This window comes from Triturus cristatus, chromosome 10 (assembly GCF_964204655.1).
Source record: "Triturus cristatus chromosome 10, aTriCri1.1, whole genome shotgun sequence".
Taxonomy (NCBI): domain Eukaryota; kingdom Metazoa; phylum Chordata; class Amphibia; order Caudata; family Salamandridae; genus Triturus; species Triturus cristatus.
The window spans coordinates 119,163,703-119,183,563 of record NC_140593.1 but is presented as its reverse complement, the minus strand read 5'-3'; the positions used below and the strand labels follow the sequence as shown (position 1 = coordinate 119,183,563).

General features: G+C 50.6%; 1 protein-coding gene across 1 annotated transcript in view; it reads right to left on the bottom strand.

The window, feature by feature from the left end:
• STT3B (STT3 oligosaccharyltransferase complex catalytic subunit B) overlaps window positions 1–19,861 on the bottom strand; it is a 449,914-nt gene that overhangs the window by 191,167 nt on the left and 238,886 nt on the right. Inside the window, exons 9-10 of the mRNA XM_085630572.1 lie at window positions 19,229–19,383; window positions 7,907–8,118 (exon numbers count right to left, since the gene is read on the bottom strand). Coding sequence (XP_085486698.1) covers window positions 7,907–8,118; window positions 19,229–19,383 — 367 coding nt within the window. The remainder of the gene's footprint in view (window positions 1–7,906; window positions 8,119–19,228; window positions 19,384–19,861) is intronic.

The following is a 19,861-nucleotide window of genomic DNA, read 5'->3' as shown; positions in this document are numbered from 1 at the left end:
AGAATACATTGCAGTCATGTTGTCTGTGCGAATGAGGACTGCTTTGCCCGAAATCTGTTTTTGGAAAGATTTTAGGGCTAGAAAGATCGCCAAGAGCTCCAGATGGTTGATGTGGAGCGATTTTTGCTGTGGCGTCCATAGACCTTGCATTGTGAGGTGTAGGAGGTGCGCTCCCCAGCCGGAGAGCGATGCGTCCGCTGTTAGAATCACCTGAGGAACCGGGTCCAGGAACGGCCGTCCTTTGGAAAGGTTTGTGGTGTTCCACCACTGCAGAGAGTGATGTGTGCGGCCGTCCACCAACACCAGGTCCGTCAGCTGACCCTGGGCCTGGTTCCACTGTTGTGCTAGGCACTCTTGAAGTGGACGCATGTGGAGTCTTGCATGGGGCACTATGAAGATGCAAGACGCCATCATTCCTATGAGCTTCATAAACACTCTTGCTGGAAGAGAGTGTTGGGGAAGGAATGTTTGGCGTAAGGCTTGAATGCTTGTGATTCTGGCTGAGTTTGGATAGGCAATACCTTTGGAGGTGTCTATAGTGGCCCCGAGATATTGCTTTGTGTGAGATGGTATGAGGTGGGACTTTTGGTAGTTCACCGTGAAGCCTAGCTGGTGGAGCAGTTGGATGGTGCTGTTTGTATGTTGCACACATTGGTGGTAGGACGCGGCTTTTATCAGCCAGTCGTCTAAGTAAGGGAAGACGTGAATATGTTGACGTCTGAGGTGTGCTGTTACTACCGCTAGGCATTTGGTAAACACCCGTGGTGCGGTGGTGACCCCGAAGGGGAGAACCGTGAATTGGTAATGTTGCCCGTCCACCACGAACCTGAGGTATTTCCTGTGAGAGGGGTGTATTGGAATGTGAAAGTATGCGTCTTTCAGATCCAAGGTTGTGAGAAAGTCTCCCTGACAGAGGAGCGGGAGGACTTGTTGTAGGGTGACCATGTGGAAATGGTCTGAATGTATGTAGGCATTTAGAGGCCGGAGGTCCAGAATGGGCCTGAGGGTCCCGTCTTTCTTTGGTATTAAGAAATATAGGGAGTAGACCCCTAGATTTTGCTGATTGACGGGGACCTGCTCTATAGCGTGTTTTTGGAGGAGGGAGAGTACCTCCTGTTTGAGCAGTGTGGAATGTTCTTGAGACATTGGACGGTGCCTTGGTGGGATATTGGGTGGGGTAGATGTTAGCTCGAGACAGTACCCTGACCAAATGATTTGGGTCACCCATTTGTCCGATGTTATGGACTCCCATGCGTGGATAAAGTTTTGTAGTCTGCCCCCGACCGGAGTGGGATGGTCTGGGGGGAGCGGAGGGAAGTCATTGTGTGGGCGGGGTGGCAGAACGGGTGGTGTTAGTTTTTCCCCTGCCCTTATTGTTGTTGCCTCTGTAACCACCCCTTTGGTTGCCCTTTGAAAAGGTATTTTGAGGAGGGGACTTGTAGGAGGTAGAGGCGCTATCGGTGGAGAAGCCTCTGCCTGTGCCACGAAAGGAGGAGCGTCGAAAGGAACGTTTAGAGGCTTGTGTTTGGAGTGCCCCCATAGACTTTGCTGTGTCTGTGTCCTTTTTCATCTTTTCCAACGCTTCGTCTACCTTTGGCCCAAAGAGAGTTTGTTGGTCAAAGGGGTGATTGAGTATGGACGCCTGGACTTCAGGCTTGAACCCTGAGATCCTGAGCCAGGCATGGCGACGAAGCAGGACACTGGTATTTATGGCTCTAGAAGCAGTGTCGGCTGCATCGAGGGCACATTTAATGGAGGTGTTTGTAATTAGTTTACCCTCCTGTATTAGTTCATGAGCCCTACGCTTGTGTTTCTCGGGAAGGTGCTGCATAAGAGCCTCAAGTTCGTCGTAGTGTGCTCTGTCATAGCGCGCAAGTAGCGCTTGTGTGTTTGCAATGCGCCACATGTTTGCAGCTTGAGAGGCGGTGCGTTTGCCAGACGCGTCTAGGAGTTTGGATTCCTTGTCTGGCGGTGGGGCTTCTCCTGAGGACTGGGAGTTAGCCCGCTTTCTAGCTGTAGAGACAACTAGGGAATCTAAGGGAGCAGGGCCCTTAATGTATGCAGGGTCTGTGGGTGCCGCCTTGTACTTTTTCTCTATTCTAGGGTTTAGTACCCTGGCCCTGACAGGGTCTTTGAACACCTCTGCGGCATGCTTGGTGACACCCTTAAGCATGGGTAAAATAGATGTGGATTTGTCCTGTATGTCAAATGTGTCCAGTAAGAAGTCGTCTTCCACTGGTTCACTGTGCATGTCCACCCCATGGTAGTGTGCTGCTCTCTGCACTAAATGATGGAAACCTAAGGAGTCCTCTGGAGGAGACGGCCTGGATGGGTATAGGTCGTCCTGAGGCATATCGGGTATATCAGGGTTATTGTAATCCTCCCATGGGTCTGGGGTCCCCGGTGGAGTGGGATCCATTGGGGCGTCCGCCGGGTAATTGTCCGGGTCCCCGTCGTCCGGATCTGGGGACGGGGTCGGAGAGTAATGAGGTAAAGGTGGCGGAGACCTGGGAGGAAGAGGTGGAGGAGGCAGGGGAGGAGGTAGTGGGGAGGGCACTCTGAGGGGAGAAGTAGCAGAGTCCTTCCGTTTGGGCGGTGGAGGAGGAGCCGGAGTATCAAGGCGTCTTTTCTTGATAATTAAAGTCAATAGCCCAGTCTTTGGATCTTTGGACAGAGTCTTTTGTAAAGGGTCTGGTGTAAACAGAGCCAATGGTGCCGAATCGTCTGTCGGCACCGATGATTTCGGAACAGAGGGCTTCGATGGTTTCTGTGCGCCATGCTTTTTTGGGGCCTCCGGTTTTTTCGGCGTCGAGGGAGTTTTCGGCGCCGGAGCGTCGGTGCCGACTGATTTGTGTTTGTGTTTGGTCGGCGCCGAGAGTCCAGGCTTCGGCACCGGTGGCTTCGGAGTCGAGCTGGATATTACTTTCTTCGGTGCCGGATGCTGTTTTTCGGCACCTGGCGTCGGCTGGCTCGATCCCGAGCTGCCGTGAGACTTTGGAGGCTTCGACACCGGGCCCGAAGGTGGGGTGATAGAAGCTTTGGTCTTGGTTTTGCCCAGGCCAGCAGGCGAGGGTGTAACCTGAGTCTCTTCGGTTTTGGGCGCGGGGGTGGGAGGGGGCACAGTACTCACGACCCGCTGCGCCGGTGTGATGTCCTCCACGTCGGAGTCGTCGGCCTCGGAAGCGCTGACGACGTCTTCCTCCTGCTCGGTGTGTATTTGCCCCGAAGCTTCGGCGCCGTCTCCGAAGATGTCCGGTGGAGCTGCAGACGATGAGTGCGCCATGGTGCGTCGAGCTCTTCGATCTCGGATGGTCTTCTTCGATCGAAAAGACTTACAGGCGGGGCAGTCTCTGGCCTCGTGTTCTGGAGAGAGGCAAAGATTACACACCTGATGGAGGTCAGTGTGGGCAAATTTAGACCCACATTTTGGGCACTTTTTGAACGGAGTCCTTTCCATCGGCCGGGACCGGAGTCGAGGAGGGCCCGAAGGCCGGTGCCGATGTACGGGATGGAGAAAGTGCCGCTTCGAAAGATGAAGATGAAGAAACTCGAAGAAACGAGGATTTTCCGTCGAGGCTGGAACCGTAGAAGTTCGAAGCCGGAGCACGAAGTATCACATCTGAGCCCGATGGCGGAAAAAAACAATCTGAGGATGGAGCCGAAGCCCATGCGCAGTACGGACCGAAGGAGGAGTCACTGAACTCGTGACTTCCAAAGACTGTCCAAGAAGAAAAACAAACTGCAAACATCCGGGCCCAACACCAGATGGCGATCTATGCTAAGTGTACAATCTGCAGCTCATATGCCTCGAACACAAGCTTCCTAGGACCGGTATCTGGCATTTCAGCCGTCTTCAGCCAGGCTTGCTTGAATCCAATGGCAAAGTGAGCAAGGGACTCACGTCTGAGCATACCCTGCCAACTTATGGCGAACAAAGCGGTACAAAAGGGGGTGGTGATGGACGGAGCATCAGAACCAATCAAACACTCACACCCAGTCAAAAGATCTGGGTTTGTACCGCTTTGTTCGCCATAAGTTGGCAGGGTATGCTCAGACGTGAGTCCCTTGCTCACTTTGCCACTGGATTCAAGCAAGCCTGGCTGAAGACGGCTGAAATGCCAGAAACCGGTCCTAGGAAGCTTGTTTCCGGTCCAGGGAAGGCATGGCTTGGCAGTTCGGGCTGGACTGTTCCCATGAGGCACAGGGTCAGACTGATTTGCATATGGCCATGTCTGAACTGGGGTGGCAGAGTGGGCTAAAGAACGGTGATGGATCAAACCCAGATCTTTTGACTGGGTGTGAGTGTTTGATTGGTTCTGATGCTCCGTCCATCACCACCCCCTTTTGTACCGCTCAGGTTTGAAGCCTGACACCCGGAGTAAAGCAGGTCTACAATATACTTGTAATTATACCCAGAGAGGTTGTATATACTGCATCTGATGTGCAGCAGATGTTGGAATTAGAGATGACTTTCCCTTCAGCCACAAGTTCTTCACCACGTTTCCTGTACGACTCAGGAACCTGTTCCTTCCCAATGGAATCTGTTTTATTGTGACAGCACTACCACTGAATTGGCTGGGCACCAGTGGTTGGTTGCCCTCCACAGCAACTTGTGTGCCTGCAGTGCCTATGCGGTTACTTTCCTAATCCAGGGGTGAGGCATCCCCGGTGGTTTGTACGGACACCCTTTTCATGGCGTTATGTATTACCACAAAGATCTGAGCTCTTATGTAGATCAAGTCTTCAGGCAAAGCTTTGTATTGTTTCATGCGGGTGCGACTGCCCTGCCACTGACAGAATCTTTGAAGTTGACAGGGGCTGACCATCATATAATTTAACACAGGCAAAAATTGAACACTGCGTTCAGTCTTTAAAAGTGTTTACACAAGGAAATGTTTGTCGTCCACCACGTGCACTGCAGCATTCTGGCGTTCAGCTACTATCTAGATTACAACATGGTATGCTGTTGTATAATCTGGGGAAGGTGGTTTTGCCTTGTAAGGATCAAAGTTGTGATACTCTGGGGGAAATCAAGATTGTAGTCCTCCATGTATCAGCCCCAGTGGGTTGGTCATATGGATCCCCCTTCGGATTATGGGCTACCTGCATCAAGGAGGTATAAAAGATCTTTCGGATGACTGCTGGGGAGACAAAAGATGCTTGTGGTGCAATAGGCCTTGGTGGTGGAAGAGGTGATGGTGTATGAGGCTGTGGCGAAGTAGGTGGCAAAGGTGCAGTCTGCTGTGGCTTCTTTAGCAAGGTATAAGGCGGTGCAGGCTAAGGCAGTGTTATCGGCTACTTGCACTATGGGTTTAGAGGAGTGTCGTACAGGAGTTCTTCCTCCATTGGGAAGAAAGGAAGTACGGAGATAGGTGTATTCGCAGAGGCTATCCGGGTAAATGGAAAAGCATTTGTATCAGGCTCTTCTGGCAGTCATATTATGGCAGCCCCTGAAGTCTCGAAGCTCTGCACTAAAAGTGCTCTTGACTTCAAACTCGGCTCCGAGTGAGCCTGTGACATTTTCAGCTCTGAAGTCAGCATTTGGTATCCCTTTGGACATGTCAGAGTGAGTCAAGATGGTCTTAGTTCCAACCGGGGCCCAAGAGTGGTGGTGGTGGTCGGACTACAGTTCTTGTCGCTTTTTAAGCTAGTTCAAGGCTGGATGCCAGATTCTCTTGGGATAGGCGCTCCACCACACCATGTCTTTTGCAATGCATTTTTTCTCCATGCCTGGTATCAATAGTCCTTGACTTCTGTGTCTTCCTCGTTGTTCTTCCTGCTTGCGTTGACTCCAAAGGGTGTTGTTCTTCTTCAGACATCTATGACAACAATGTGTGACCTGGGGCTCTGATGGTTCAGGCAATTCTTCATTAGACGTGCAGGGATCTTCTTCCCCGGAAATGAATGGGGTGTCCATCACAGATGATACTGCATCCTCGAGTGTGCCCAGTCTCTCGCTCATGTACCTAAGCATTTCTTTGCACATGAAAGCCTGGCAAAAGTTGCACTTTGACCCCTGATGTTCTGAGAGGCAGAAATTACAGGCGTTGTGCTGGTCAGACGAGGGATATTTGGAGTTAAAAAGTGGGCAAATGGAAAGGGAGTCCTCTCCAGTTGCTTACATTATAGGCCACAAGGCCTTTGATAATTGTGCAAAGTTGCTGGATCGGTTAAGGTCTATAGAGCAGATCCGTTGGACAGATTCTAGATTTCCTTTGGAATAGACTCCACAAGGACAACTTGAAGTCTCCATACACAATTGCTATGTTATCAGAGCAGTTACTTTTCACATACGAAAACAATGAGGGGACATGGCAATCTAGTGGTGGAGCCCAGGCCCAGAGGCATTGTGGACCAAGAACTAAGGGAGGAGTCACTGTGCACCTCTTGACTCGAAACATCTTTGAAGGAAAACTTGTAATGTCCAGGCCCAACACTACATGGCAGCATACAAAGCATGGGTACGTACAGAAACACCTGCTATGAACCACCCAAAACCCTCTGAAAAGCAACTTTTCCTTCTGTGGAGTAGAAATATGAGTTTTATAACAGAACCACCAAGATGTTCCTCACTCCACATGCCATGTAAGAATCTAAGATGGCATTCGAGGACAGAGCATAGGAAAGATTCACACCCAAGCGAAGTGAAACACAGAAGTGCACCGGCTACATAGTAGCAAGGATGCCCAGACTCAGCAGCCATTTTAAGAGCAGGTTAATCTAGAAAAGAGCCAATGCTACTTTCGTTTCACCGATGTCAAAAAATCTTGAGCAGATTGGGCAAAAATGATCCTGGTTTGTAGACTTCAACTGCTAAAACAAGAACAAAAAGAACAAGCATCCATTTCAGGCAAATAGAGCAAGAAGCAGCCTGAGCAAGTTCACAACATGTTTCTGGAAAACAAATTAGAGGAAATATTACAAAGATAATTAGGCCTGAGAGGGGCTGGTTTGAATACACAAAGCAGCAATATGAAAACTGAAGTTACAAATAGGTCGGGCAATAATCAGTACAGAGTATGATTCAATAGAAACACCTACTCTCAGGTTTCTAGCCGTGTGAATTTGTAAGCACCCGCTTGAAAACATTTACAGGAGGACTTACTATTCGTAGGACAGAATCACTTACATGGGTTCAGATAGTAACTGAAGGAGCTAATGCTATCCATAATGGAGATAATGCTATCAATATTAATGGACAGCCGTGGGATGAACTATAAATGTAAGGAACAGGTTAAAACGATTAATTTAAGATCAGCACAAAGCCAAAAGGCCAACTCTCTCAGAGTGGCTTTTGCACTTTTTTTTCCAAACAGAAGCAGCCCAAAGCCTCCTGCTGCACCCAATTCCAGAGCAGGTCCCTCCAGGCAGCAGGGCCCTTGCATGATCTGATACTTCTGCTGATTGCAGTTGTGTGGAATCCTGAGCTGAAGGTTTCCTAGAGGAGACCGTCCGCTGAGCCGCTGCAAAGAGACATGTTCTAGCACTGTGCAAGCACTCTTACATTTACAAACGCAAAAGTACAAGCTAGTGATAAGCCATTCACCTGCACCAATGACAGAAGTGCCTTTGACGGGAGGTCTGTTTACAGGTGTTGCTCGTAGCATATCAAAGTGCTGGTAAAGGCAGCCTCATGGCACGTCTGTCCCTTCGGAATGACATTCAATATGAATCCACTGCTATGACATTTTCAGAATCTTTCAGTACTCAATATTTTTCCCATACTAAAGTTTTTGACCCAAACCCTCCACTCATCATTTGCATATTATTGGAAGGAACAAGATAGTTTTATAAGCATACTTCAGACACCCCCCCCCCCATCCCCATGACAGGATAATCTCTTCACTGTTCTTCCCAATTTGGTCTAGCAACATGGATTCAGGTGGCTGTGCTTTAGCATCCCCACCTTGTCGTATAGGTTTCCTGGATTCCTTTTGTCATCTTCATCACTGCTGTCTTCGATTGGTGGGTTCTCTCTCTTCATATCATCGCCCAGGTAGTGCTCAAAAACATTGGAGAAGGCGATGGCCGACAGCATACAGACCACGGGAGTCAGCGTTAACATCAGGCGAACCATCACTCCAGCGAAGTACACCGCGCTGATTGCATACAGAGCAACTAAAGAGAGAAAAGCACACTGCTGACATCTGAAAGTTCATTTAAATGCACTTCATAGAAATGGTGAGCGACAATCTATTTATAAGGAAATAATCAGATTATGGTGTAAGCAGGGGTGGCCAACATGGCTGAGGCTTTAGCGCTGTAACAGCAGTAGCTTTTTACATTTATTAAACAAAATTGCAATCACGACGATTGTGGGGTTTAAGCGGGAACATAAGAAAAGTGAACTTGAATGGACATTTTCAAAAATAAATGCACTAAATATAAAAGATGGCAACCTGCAAGGCAGAAGAGTAAATATTGGCACTTCACCCACACCTAGCGATACAGCTGTTTCTGGGTAAGACACACCAGTATTTCATTTTTAAGGGAATAATCGCTGGGGCCCCGCAGCCGGCGCTAGCAAAGGGTGGGACAGAGCACCGAGACTCGGTGCTCTGGATTCCACCTCAGGCGGCGCTGGCAGAGGGTGGGACAGAGCACCGAGACTCGGTGCTCTGGATTCCACCTCAGGCGGCGCTGGCAAAGGCTGGGACAGAGCACCAAGACTCGGCGCTCTGGATTCCACCTCATGCGGCGCTGGCAAAGCCTGGGACAGAGCACCAAGACTCGGTGCTCTGGATTCCACCTCATGCGGCGCTGGCAAAGGGTGGGACAGAGTACCGAGACTCGGCGCTCTGGATTCCACCTCATGCGGCGCTGGCAAAGGGTGGGACAGAGTACCAAGACTCGGCGCTCTGGGTTCCACCTCATGCGGCGCTGGCAAAGGCTGGGACAGAGCACCGAGACTCGGCGCTCTGGATTCCACCTCACGCGGCGCTGCCAAAGGCTGAGACAGAGCACCGAGACTCGGTGCTCTGGATTCCACCTCACGCGGCGCTGGCAAAGGTTGGGACAGAGCACCGATACTCGGTGCTCTGGATTCCACCTCAGGCGGCGCTGGCAGAGGGTGGGACAGAGCACCGAGACTCGGTGCTCTGGATTCCACCTCAGGCGGCGCTGGCAAAGGCTGGGACAGAGCACCAAGACTCGGCGCTCTGGATTCCACCTCATGCGGCGCTGGCAAAGGCTGGGACAGAGCACCAAGACTCGGTGCTCTGGATTCCACCTCACGCGGCGCTGGCAAAGGCTGGGACAGAGCACCGAGAGTCGGTGCTCTGGATTCCACCTCATGCGGCGCTGGCAAAGGCTGGGACAGAGCACCAAGACTCGGTGCTCTGGATTCCACCTCACGCGGCGCTGGCAAAGGCTGGGACAGAGCACCAAGACTCGGTGCTCTGGATTCCACCTCACGCGGCGCTGGCAAAGGTTGGGACAGAGCACCGATACTCGGCGCTCTGGATTCCACCTCAGGCGGCGCTGGCAAAGGCTGGGACAGAGCACCAAGACTCGGCGCTCTGGATTCCACCTCATGCGGCGCTGGCAAAGGCTGAGACAGAGCACCAAGACTCGGTGCTCTGGATTCCACCTCAGGCGGCGCTGGCAAAGGTTGGGACAGAGCACCGAGACTCGGCGCTCTGGATTCCACCTCAGGCGGCGCTGGCAAAGGCTGGGACAGAGCACCGAGACTCGGCGCTCTGGATTCCACCTCAGGCGGCGCTGGGACAGAACACCAAGACTCGGCGCTCTGGATTCCACCTCACGCGGCGCTGGCAAAGGCTGGGACAGAGCACCAAGACTCGGCGCTCTGGATTCCACCTCGTGCGGCGCTGGCACAGGCTGGGACAGAGCACCAAGACTCGGTGCTCTGGATTCCACCTCACGCGGCGCTGGCAAAGGCTGGGACAGAGCACCAAGACTCGGCGCTCTGGATTCCACCTCGTGCGGCGCTGGCACAGGCTGGGACAGAGCACCAAGACTCGGTGCTCTGGATTCCACCTCACGCGGCGCTGGCAAAGGCTGGGACAGAGCACCGAGACTCGGCGCTCTGGATTCCACCTCGTGCGGCAAAGGCTGGGACAGAGCACCAAGGCTCGGCGCTCTGGATTCCACCTCGTGCGGCAAAGGCTGGGACAGAGCACCAAGGCTCGGCGCTCTGGATTCCACCTCAGGCGGCGCTGGCAAAGGCTGGACAGAGCACCAAGACTTGGCGCTCTGGATTCCACCTCAGGCGGCGCTGGCACAGGCTGGGACAGAGCACCAAGACTCGGTGCTCTGGATTCCACCTCAGGCGGCGCTGGCAAAGGCTGGGACAGAGCACCAAGACTCGGTGCTCTGGATTCCACCTCAGGCGGCGCTGGCAAAGGCTGGGACAGAGCACCAAGACTCGGCGCTCTGGATTCCACCTCGTGCGGCGCTGGGACAGAGCACCAAGACTCGGTGCTCTGGATTCCACCTCACGCGGCGCTGGCAAAGGCTGGGACAGAGCACCAAGACTCGGTGCTCTGGGTTCCGCCTCAGGCCTCCGTCTCACCCTTGCAGGTTCTTGGTCATCTCATTCTCTCCATGTGCCACTGTTTTCATTTGTTTTCTCCTTTACCCTCTTTGTGCTTTCCTTTCTCTCGATTAAAGTCGGTTGAGTAAAAATAAGTGCCTCACCACTCGTATAACTGCAAGTGGGCCCCAGCTGTAAATCAATGATGGATTGGATTACCGGCTCAAATTAAGCACAGAGATGCACCCCGTGTCCTCTTATCTACGTCTGTTTACGAACAGAATCATTATCAGGCAAAGTGAAGATTGAAGAGATGAACATAAACGAACAATTAACAGCGGGTATAGGAAACTCTTCATCATATAATTAAACATGGGCATCTGGGCATTTCGGCCAGACCAGGAAAACGCGATGCTTTTCAGTTGCATGATTGGCTGCTCACACATTTAAGCCACTAGATGGCGCTCCCGGGTAGCGGGAGGAAGAAAGATCCTTTGACCATCCGTCCATATTACCTGCGGTGCATACACGAGGCTTCCAATGTAGCGTTTAATGCCAGTGTCAATGCGGAGAGCTTAGCGCATCAGAGAAACATCTAACTCATTCGACCTGCCTAATTATACACAGTCAGATGAATACTTCTGCCTGCAAATTCCTGAGCCTTTTGAACACTCCTCCGGCACCAGGCCGGATCCAGAAATCTTCACAGCAGTGCTCCGAGGCTCCATGGTGCCTCAGCATCAACCCTGAAGGGATAACGCGGAGCCTCAAACAAGTCCCGCCCCAGTGTGCGGAAGTCAGTGCCTTCTGCGGATGCAGAGCCCTACTCTCCCCTTCTACAGACTCCTGGGAAACCATGCCCCCACCAAAGACTACGGATTCCAAAAGCTGCCATGGGTGCAAGAAGCAGGGTCGGCCAAGGACCCGCGCAAGGAGGGTCTCTTGTATCTGGGACCCAGCCCCGACTCGGAGCCGTCGAGAAGAGCCCCTTATACTCTTGAAGGTGAGCCAGGACAGGCGCGGACGAGCTACATCTCACAACAGAAGAGGTCGCAGGGGTACACCTGTGAACACAAACAATGAAGCCGAACTCACCCCGTCTCCGCACACTCGCTCTAAAGGGAAGGAGTCACTCCACAGTTAATCCTGGCGGGCCCCAGTTCCCTGGGTCATAGTCCACCCTGCCGCAGTTTGCGGCCTTCAGGGATGCTGCAAATTAGGATGCAATCACGCCCCCCTCTGGAGTGCCTACGGTCCCAAAGTAGCCGCGGAGCGTCCAGTGACCTTACAGCCAGTGTGTCCTCCCCTAGGCTGAGGCAGTCTGCTCTCTTAGAAACCATTCCCGGGACAGTCCTCAACACCCTCGCAGAGATCCCATACATTACAGCTGCACCAACACCAGCCACATGAATAGACGACCTGGCGCAGACACAAGTGTCCGCTCTTGGACCAGTCTCCGCCCAAGCTCGACGTCACACTACGAGCTCACAAAAGCACAACTGGGCGTCTGATTCGAACGCAACACATGTTCCTTTGCTTGGGTAACGCGGTCTCATGGATACGCCGCAGTGCCCGGGCTGGATCCAAAATCTTCCTCCATAGCAGTGCTCCTGTGCAACACTAGGCGGCAGCTCCGCGCGGACTCCACCCCGCCCCGGATGTGATGGTGGGAGCTGCATAGAAGCACTGCCCCCCCCCCCCCCCGCACTGGCTACAGCTTGTATGTGCTCTTACTGTGCTCTCAGACGTGGACCATCCATGGTACCAGTGTGCTGAACACTACTTTGGCCCTTTTCTGATTTTAGCGGCAATGTCACAGAATAGGGAGGTGAACGAGCAGTAAGGAATCTGCCATTCGAATATCCACCAGAAGGATTTACAGAAAGCAAGTCATTTGTTTTTCTGATGGATACTTCTGGCAACAGATTCCTCGCCTTAGGATAGATAACAGCAGTAACTCCCCAAGTGGAGGGTCTGGGAAATGGACTCAGATCAAAATGTTTTCCAAGACCCAGTGGGCAACATGTTAAGGCACTAGAGCTTTGTGAACACACGCTGACGGCCATGTGGCAGCCTGGCATACGTACAATCATCAACGACATCCTGGGATGCGGCCCGGCTCTGGCATGGGATCAGGGACAGGGTGAGTGATGGTGGCGTGTGACGTGCAGAGGCACTGGGTTACAGCCAGGTAACATCACAGATAGTTGCGCTTTTATGATTTCAGAGCGTGACAGTCTGGCTCGAGCTGTAGTGCGTACAAGGACTCATAGATGCTGGCCTAGGGTGACCACACGTCCCGGTTTTCCCCGGACGGTACTGGTTTTTGGAGCAGTGTCCCGGTGTCCTGACACTTTGCTCCAAATTAAAGAAATGTCCCGGTTTTTAAGTAGTGCCCGGCATATACAGATACATGTCCCAGTTTTTAAATGGTGTCTCGGTGCGCCTGCTTTACTTTCTCAGCCTGAGACGGGTCTCTATTGGGCTCTCCATTTTTGCCCTCACACAGAAAAAAAAAAAAAGCTTACTGCTGCAGCAGTACCACCCTTCACAGCTTTCCAAGAGACCCATTATAGTTCTTTCACAGCCTCTTCATTCCAGAACTGAGGTATTTTCAATGTTATGTACAGCGAAAGTTGTTGCTTATTTTTCTTATGTAGCTAACAACCATTGACAAAGCCAATAGTTCAGGCTTGCTCTAGGTGTGATGTTACTTGGTATAACATTTATCTGGATACAATGACAAAACCAGCACATTTTTCGGGCGGGACGCTATGCTAAGTTCAGATTTTTTTTAGCTTGTGTTTTAAGCCATGCCCTTAATTACATCGGCCACGGCCCTTGAGAGACCCCCCCCCCCCCCCCCCCCCCCGGTTTTCCATCCCACTTAAAGCCACGGGTACTTCTGTCAGTCCTACTTCTATGTCTATGACACATGTCCCGGTTTTTTGTTTTGAGAATCTGGTCACCCTATGCTGGCCCCGAATCCTCTTCTGCTGACAATGGTGAAGGGGTGGCTCCTCCATGTGGGCGGAGGAGCGTCGCCCCACTGCTTTCTCGCAGTGCGAGAAACAGTAACAACACAAAATACCATTTTATGTTACTGCTTCTCGCGCTGCGAAAAAGCAGAAGGGTTTGGTTGGGGGCGGGCAGGTGGTTGGTGGCTACTGCAAAAGGGGAGGAGTTGCTAGCCCAATGTTGCAGGCCCTGACTGTTTGGTCGGCCCTGCTGGGCCGACCATACCAGTCATGCGCGCACTGCCATTTTCTCCATTTAGGCTGCATGCATCCTACATGGAGAAAATGGCCTCCCCATGGGCGCCTGGTTGGGCACCATTCCCACCAATCACAACGCTGCCATTGAAGCGTTGATAGGCTATGGGGAGGGAGGCTGCCTGCTTCCTGCGCGTGCGAGGCGCAGAGACGACACGGCATCAGATTGGGCTGGCTAAGGTAAGTTATTTTTTTTAGAATTACCCCTCCCCATGCGACCTCCTCCCTACCCCTCTAATTTACAACCCCAAAGGCCCTAACTATGATAAAACACAGAAAAAAAGTAGTTACAATTTTAAATAATGCATGCCGTCATAGCAAACATGGCCTCTATCTTTCACATCAATGTGAAACAATTTAAAAACTGATGGAGAAGGAAGGATTGTGTAATGTGTGATACATTTAACTGAAGCAGATAAACAATTCATTGGCACAGTTTGTGGCTAGAAATGCTTACAGTATGTCACATCAGTCAAAGGCTGTTTTAGAATTTCTGGGACAGAGCCAGTCTCAAAGCCTCTGGAATTAGTTCAAAACTGCAGCATCCAGGCCCGCGCTTGAATCAATACACAATACTGCGCGGGGTCAGTTGGAAGGTAAGCAAATTAACACTACATGCCTAATCAGAGGGGAGGTAGTCACAAATAATCGCTACGTGGCTAACGGGGGGGGGGGGGGGGGGTGAGGTAATCAAAATGATTCCAAAGTGAAGATTGATTATGAAGGGCGCCATGTAGTGTCGCCTGTCGTGCTTCACTCAAGAGCGTGTGCATGAAGTCATTTGGTGGAGTATTTCTCCGAGCAGTACACCCCCAAATGTTGTAGTTTTAATGGAGCAGTCTAGTCGAACACCTCGTAGTGTCAACATTAGGTGGTGGATTGCAGCACTTGCTTCGATTCAAACCCCCGATGTGTGTAATTAAAAAACGGAGGACTGGCTCCCACGCTTTTTGTATGTTTTGGCGAATACCCCGCTTCGAGTACCACTGAGCTATTTTAAAACAATCGCTTCGGAGGTTTCTGGTCGGATTTGGGGAAATAAACCGGCGCACATTGGGCAGGATAAGTTGGTCAGGAGTTGGTACGACGGTGGTATAGCCCTCCCTAATATACAAATATACTACTGGGCGGCCCAATTGAAAGTGATTAATAGTTGGTTGCACACTCCCCATGACGACCCAGCGTTTCAGGCGGATAGGCAGGGCCTGGGAGAGGATGGAGTCATGTCGGTACTGTATAATAGAGCTAAATCCAGACTACTGATTGGGCCAACAGCGCACACTGTTCACATATGGTACGAGGCACATGCCAGGCTGGGATGGAGAGGGGTTATCACACAAATTTCACCACTCTGGACATCTCAGCGGCTTGGACGATTAAAGAACAGTAAAGGCTTTGATAAATGGGATGCTATCGGCATATCAACGGTGGGTGATCTCTGGAGAAAGGGCGCGGTAGTCTCGTTTGAACAACTGCAGGCCCAATATGAACTTGCCCAGTCGGAAATTTACAGATACATGCAGGTGAAGCATGCACTACAGGCGGCTCTACCTGCAGGTACCATCTTGGCAGAGGCTACTCCCTTAGAGGATAGATTGCTCACTGAATATATGCATAAAAGGGCTACTTCCTTCACCTATCGTAAGTTGATAAACAACCTGCCTGACCCCATGTTGGCACTTAGACCGAAATGGGCTGTAGATCTGGGAGAATTGGATGACGAAGAGTGGCAGGAGGCACTGTCGTCTCCTCGGGAGGTTGCAATACCGGCGCGCTTGCGGTTGATACAACTGAAAGTACTTCATTGTACGTACTACACCAGAGTGACCCTCTTCATAGGGATGGCTGCACATCAATTTTGTCTGCGTGATTGTGGGGAAGAGGGTACTTTCCACCATACGATATGGGAATATCCGAAGATTAGGGCATATTGGGTCAAGATAATGAGGACTATGTCTCAAACTGTGGGAGAATCATTGCTTCCAGAACCAAAACGATGTTTGTTAAATATGTGGGAGCCGACTGACCTAACCCACCCAGCGCAGGACTGGGTAACACTGGGAATCATGGTTGCTAAAAGGAATATTGCAAGGAGGTGGGGGGTCGGGAGAGTCTACTACGCTGCAGGAATGGTGTAGGGACATGGATGAAGCTATGGTAGCGGAAAGGGCGGTATATGTGCATCGGGGATGTCCCCAAAAATGGGCAAGAGTCTTGGGAGACTGGAACAAATTCAGGGGGTATATTTGTGAACCACCAAGATCGGAAGCGGTCCAAATGTCAGATTAGGGGTGATGGATGGAATGTAACGGGGCAGGTATGTTATAATGGTGTTGTGATGGTTCCTGAAGTCATGTATAAGTTTTGATTTACCAAGTTTAAAAAGTACTGGTGCTGCTAGAGGCTAACTCCTGTATAGATCATGCGAATTGGTGATGCCCAATGTTTCTAATAAAAATATTCTTTAAAAAAAAAAACGGATGACTTTTTTTCCAAAAGAAAAACAGACAGTTAAATTTCTTCCTCCCCCTCTTTTATACCTCATCACTTTTGTAAAAGTGGGCAAATTTCTCGTCATTTTGTATTTGCCTCCACCCATGCTCATTTTATTTTCCTTTTGATATAGTTGGCGTTTTTTTTTTTGCACCAGTCAGCTCAGTTCTTCGTCCTCAAGAGCAAGTAGGTTTTTCACGGAGAGTTTGCACGGTGGCCACAATGTGGCTTACCCATGTGGACGTGCAGTGTCAGTGTGTACACCTCCAAAGATAGTCACCAGCGCCTCTTCCAATGAGCTGCACACACAGCAGCAGGCATTGCAATGCTATGTCAGTCTGCTATGAAGTTTTGTGGTTATACTGAATAAACAGCTACCTACACCATTATCATATGGAATCTCTTTGTTGATGTAACTACAGTTTCACAATTGCCCTATTAACCTTCTTGCTTTCTCAAATGTACTTAAAAGTGCCCCATTTGTCCTCTTATTGCAAGATTTTCGAATGGGGCCGTGGACTCTCCACCAGCAGGCACCGTGCATGGCAGCAAGGACAACAGCCCATCAACGCCTACTCCCCGCTGCAGGGGTTATTATTAGGCCACTTTAGGTTGTCCTTGGTGGCCCCTGCAAGATGGTGGTTGGGGGGCGGGATGGGGCAGGATCTAACATTTCCTCTCAGACAAGAGACCCCATCAGACAAATCGGTCTTACACAGCGTTCATTTCCTCCACACACCTCTACCTCCAGCATCCGAACAAACTCTAGAGAAGCACCTGGAAATCTTGGAGGTACTTCATTTGCTCTCAAAATGCGCCAGAGCAGGTGGCCTATGCGCAGAAAAGAGGGATGGTATTCCCACTATTACCTCGTAACAAAAAAGGATAGGGGCATCAGACCCATTCAGGAACTTCACCCACTGAATGCTTTCCTATGGCAGGGCAAATTCAATGTTCTCGTGCTGGCTCAGTCTGTCTCTTCTGGACTCCGGAGACTGCACAGTGTCCTTGGACTTGCAAGAATTGTATGTTCATACAGCAATCCTTCAGTCCCACAGGCGTTACTTCAGGTTAAAGGTCAGCCAAGAACTCACTGCTTTAACTTGGCACTCAAGTCTTACAAAAGTGATGGGGCGGCCGCTGCCAATCTTCAAAGACTGAGTACAAATATTCCCATAACTCGACTGGCTACTGAAGGAGGCTCACCATTCAGTTGTGGTCCACCTCCAGACAGCCAGCCTCTTGGCATCGCTGTGGTTTCCAGTCAATGAGCCGATGTCACATCTGACCCTCCCTTTTAGAGGCTCTCATTCATTAGGGCAGTAGTAGAACGTGGCTTTCACAGCCTCCCCCTACCACAGCGAGTTTGGGATATTCATTAAATGATGCTGATATTTGGGGGCAGTCATGGAACTCTACAACGATGACTTAGGCTTCTGGGTCTCCGGTTCCTTTGCACCCTTTTAATCCAATAAGGCAGATGGAATATGAGGACATTTCTGTAGAACCTCAGGTCCCAGTGGGCCCAGAATTAGAGCAGACTCTACAACACCTTGCTGATCGTGCAGGTAACTGCTCAGGCTCTGCAGTGGTGCCTGACAGACATCCATCTTCCGCCTCATCCCTCAAAAGGATCCATCTCTTTGACCAGGAGAGTGCGTTGAGTTGTTACTTGGATCACACCAAAGAATACTGGCTGGACAATTAGCTCTTTATTGGGTTTTCAGGGGCAAAGAGGGAGGGTTGATGGTGCAGAAGCCGACCTTATCAAGACGGACAGTTCTCTGTATGAAATATACTATGCCTTGGCAAGAAACAGTACACACGGACAGCCGAATGGATTAACCACCCAAGTGCTCGCCCCAACCAAGACTGGTACGATGCCCTGGCAGAGTAATACCTTTCTTGACATCTGCAAAGCAGCGATGTGAGCATCGGTACATATGATCTCCAAGTACTATGCCTTTGACAGCAAGGTCCGGCGGGAGAGTCTCGTCGTCTGCTCAGTCTTGGAGGACTACGAAGAAAGCCACTTCACAGACCCTGCACTTAGGAGAGGTACTGTTTTGGTAGCTATTAAAAATGCGCGGAACCTGCAGTTAAAAGTATCCATCATAAGAACAATTACTTACCTTCTGTAACGCTCTTTCTGGTGGATACTCCAACCGCAGACTGTTCGCCGCCTTCACTCCTCCAATGTGAAAAGGAACCAAGTTGGACAGGAGCACACTGTAGCCAACAACTCATCTATGCTAAGAGATGAAGGTGTAGTCAGGGAAAGATAAGAAACTGCATTAGTGCCCAGGAGCTTATATGATGCTTCACTCCATTTTCGAGGTGCGCACGCTGCCACCGGCCAGCACGCAGGACTACTATTTTTAAGTCATCTGGATCCAGTCTGGTGCACGGAAGGACATCTAGAGGTGAGGAATCTGAGAGTAGACACAGTATCTTCCAGGAAGCGGTATCAAAGGCAGGTGTTCTGTTCAAAAGTGGAAGCCGGGATTTCAACTTGAATCTCCTTGTTCTACAGGTACCTTCCCACTACATCTCAATGTCAACACCTATTCCTGTAACCTGCCCCCTAGATCTGGAATGAATTTACTTAAGGATTGATTTAGATTAACAAATGCAATAGGAACAGCAGTGCACAGCAGGGTGAACATGGCACATGGGAAGCGGGGAGCCAGGCAAGCCAACAGACTGCAGATGGCCACGCGAGCTCTGGTCTGGCAGCTCCTCTGCGTGGGAGATCAGAGCACAGCAAGGCAGCAAACAAGAAATAAAAAAAAGCTCATTTACAACTAGGCCAAGAGCTTCCAACACGCGTTTCATAAAGCTTCAGCAGGTCTCTAGCAGCTGACCCCTCTTTCCACCGCACACACAGAGCTCTGACCAACGTTCATACCAGAGGCCGTTTCCATGCTCTTGTGCTCGGAGTAACCGGAGTCCGCCTGCGTCCACTTACCAAACACTCTTTCGTCGTTGATGTTCTTTATACAAAACCACAGGCCCGCCGGGAAAGTGCACACCAGGATATGAAGATCGAAGAAAAAGGAGACCCATGTTGTCGGCTGATGCTCCGATACAGAAGCTATGATCGGAATGTGAATTTTCGCATACCTGTTAAAAACAGAGACAGATTACCAAGCTTGCAATGGCACAGGCGAGAAAAAAGCACAACATATTAAGGGCATGTAGCTTTTCCGTTTGTGTTCGCACTTTGCTTGCTGGATAAGTGGTCAGCATAGGATGTAAATATGAAAGTGCAGAAGATTGTTTTTCCAAGGACACCTTGATTTACAGAGATAGATACATGCCACCATACTGTAACTTTCTTCCTTGTGGCAGTCGTTTCTGGGGTAATTGGTGCATAGTTTACATCAGAGGAAAGGAATAACCCAACACAAACCATATATACAACCTAGCCTAACGCACGAGGGTTAGAAACGGACAAGCTCCACCCAGGATACAAAGCACAAAGCCATACAGCGGCAGGTGGTGGTAATTGCAGCATCGTATGCGCATCAAGAAAGACTGCAAGTCCCGTGGCAGCCTCATCCCTTCACATCGGTCATCCTCAGGGAAGTGCCTTCGAACA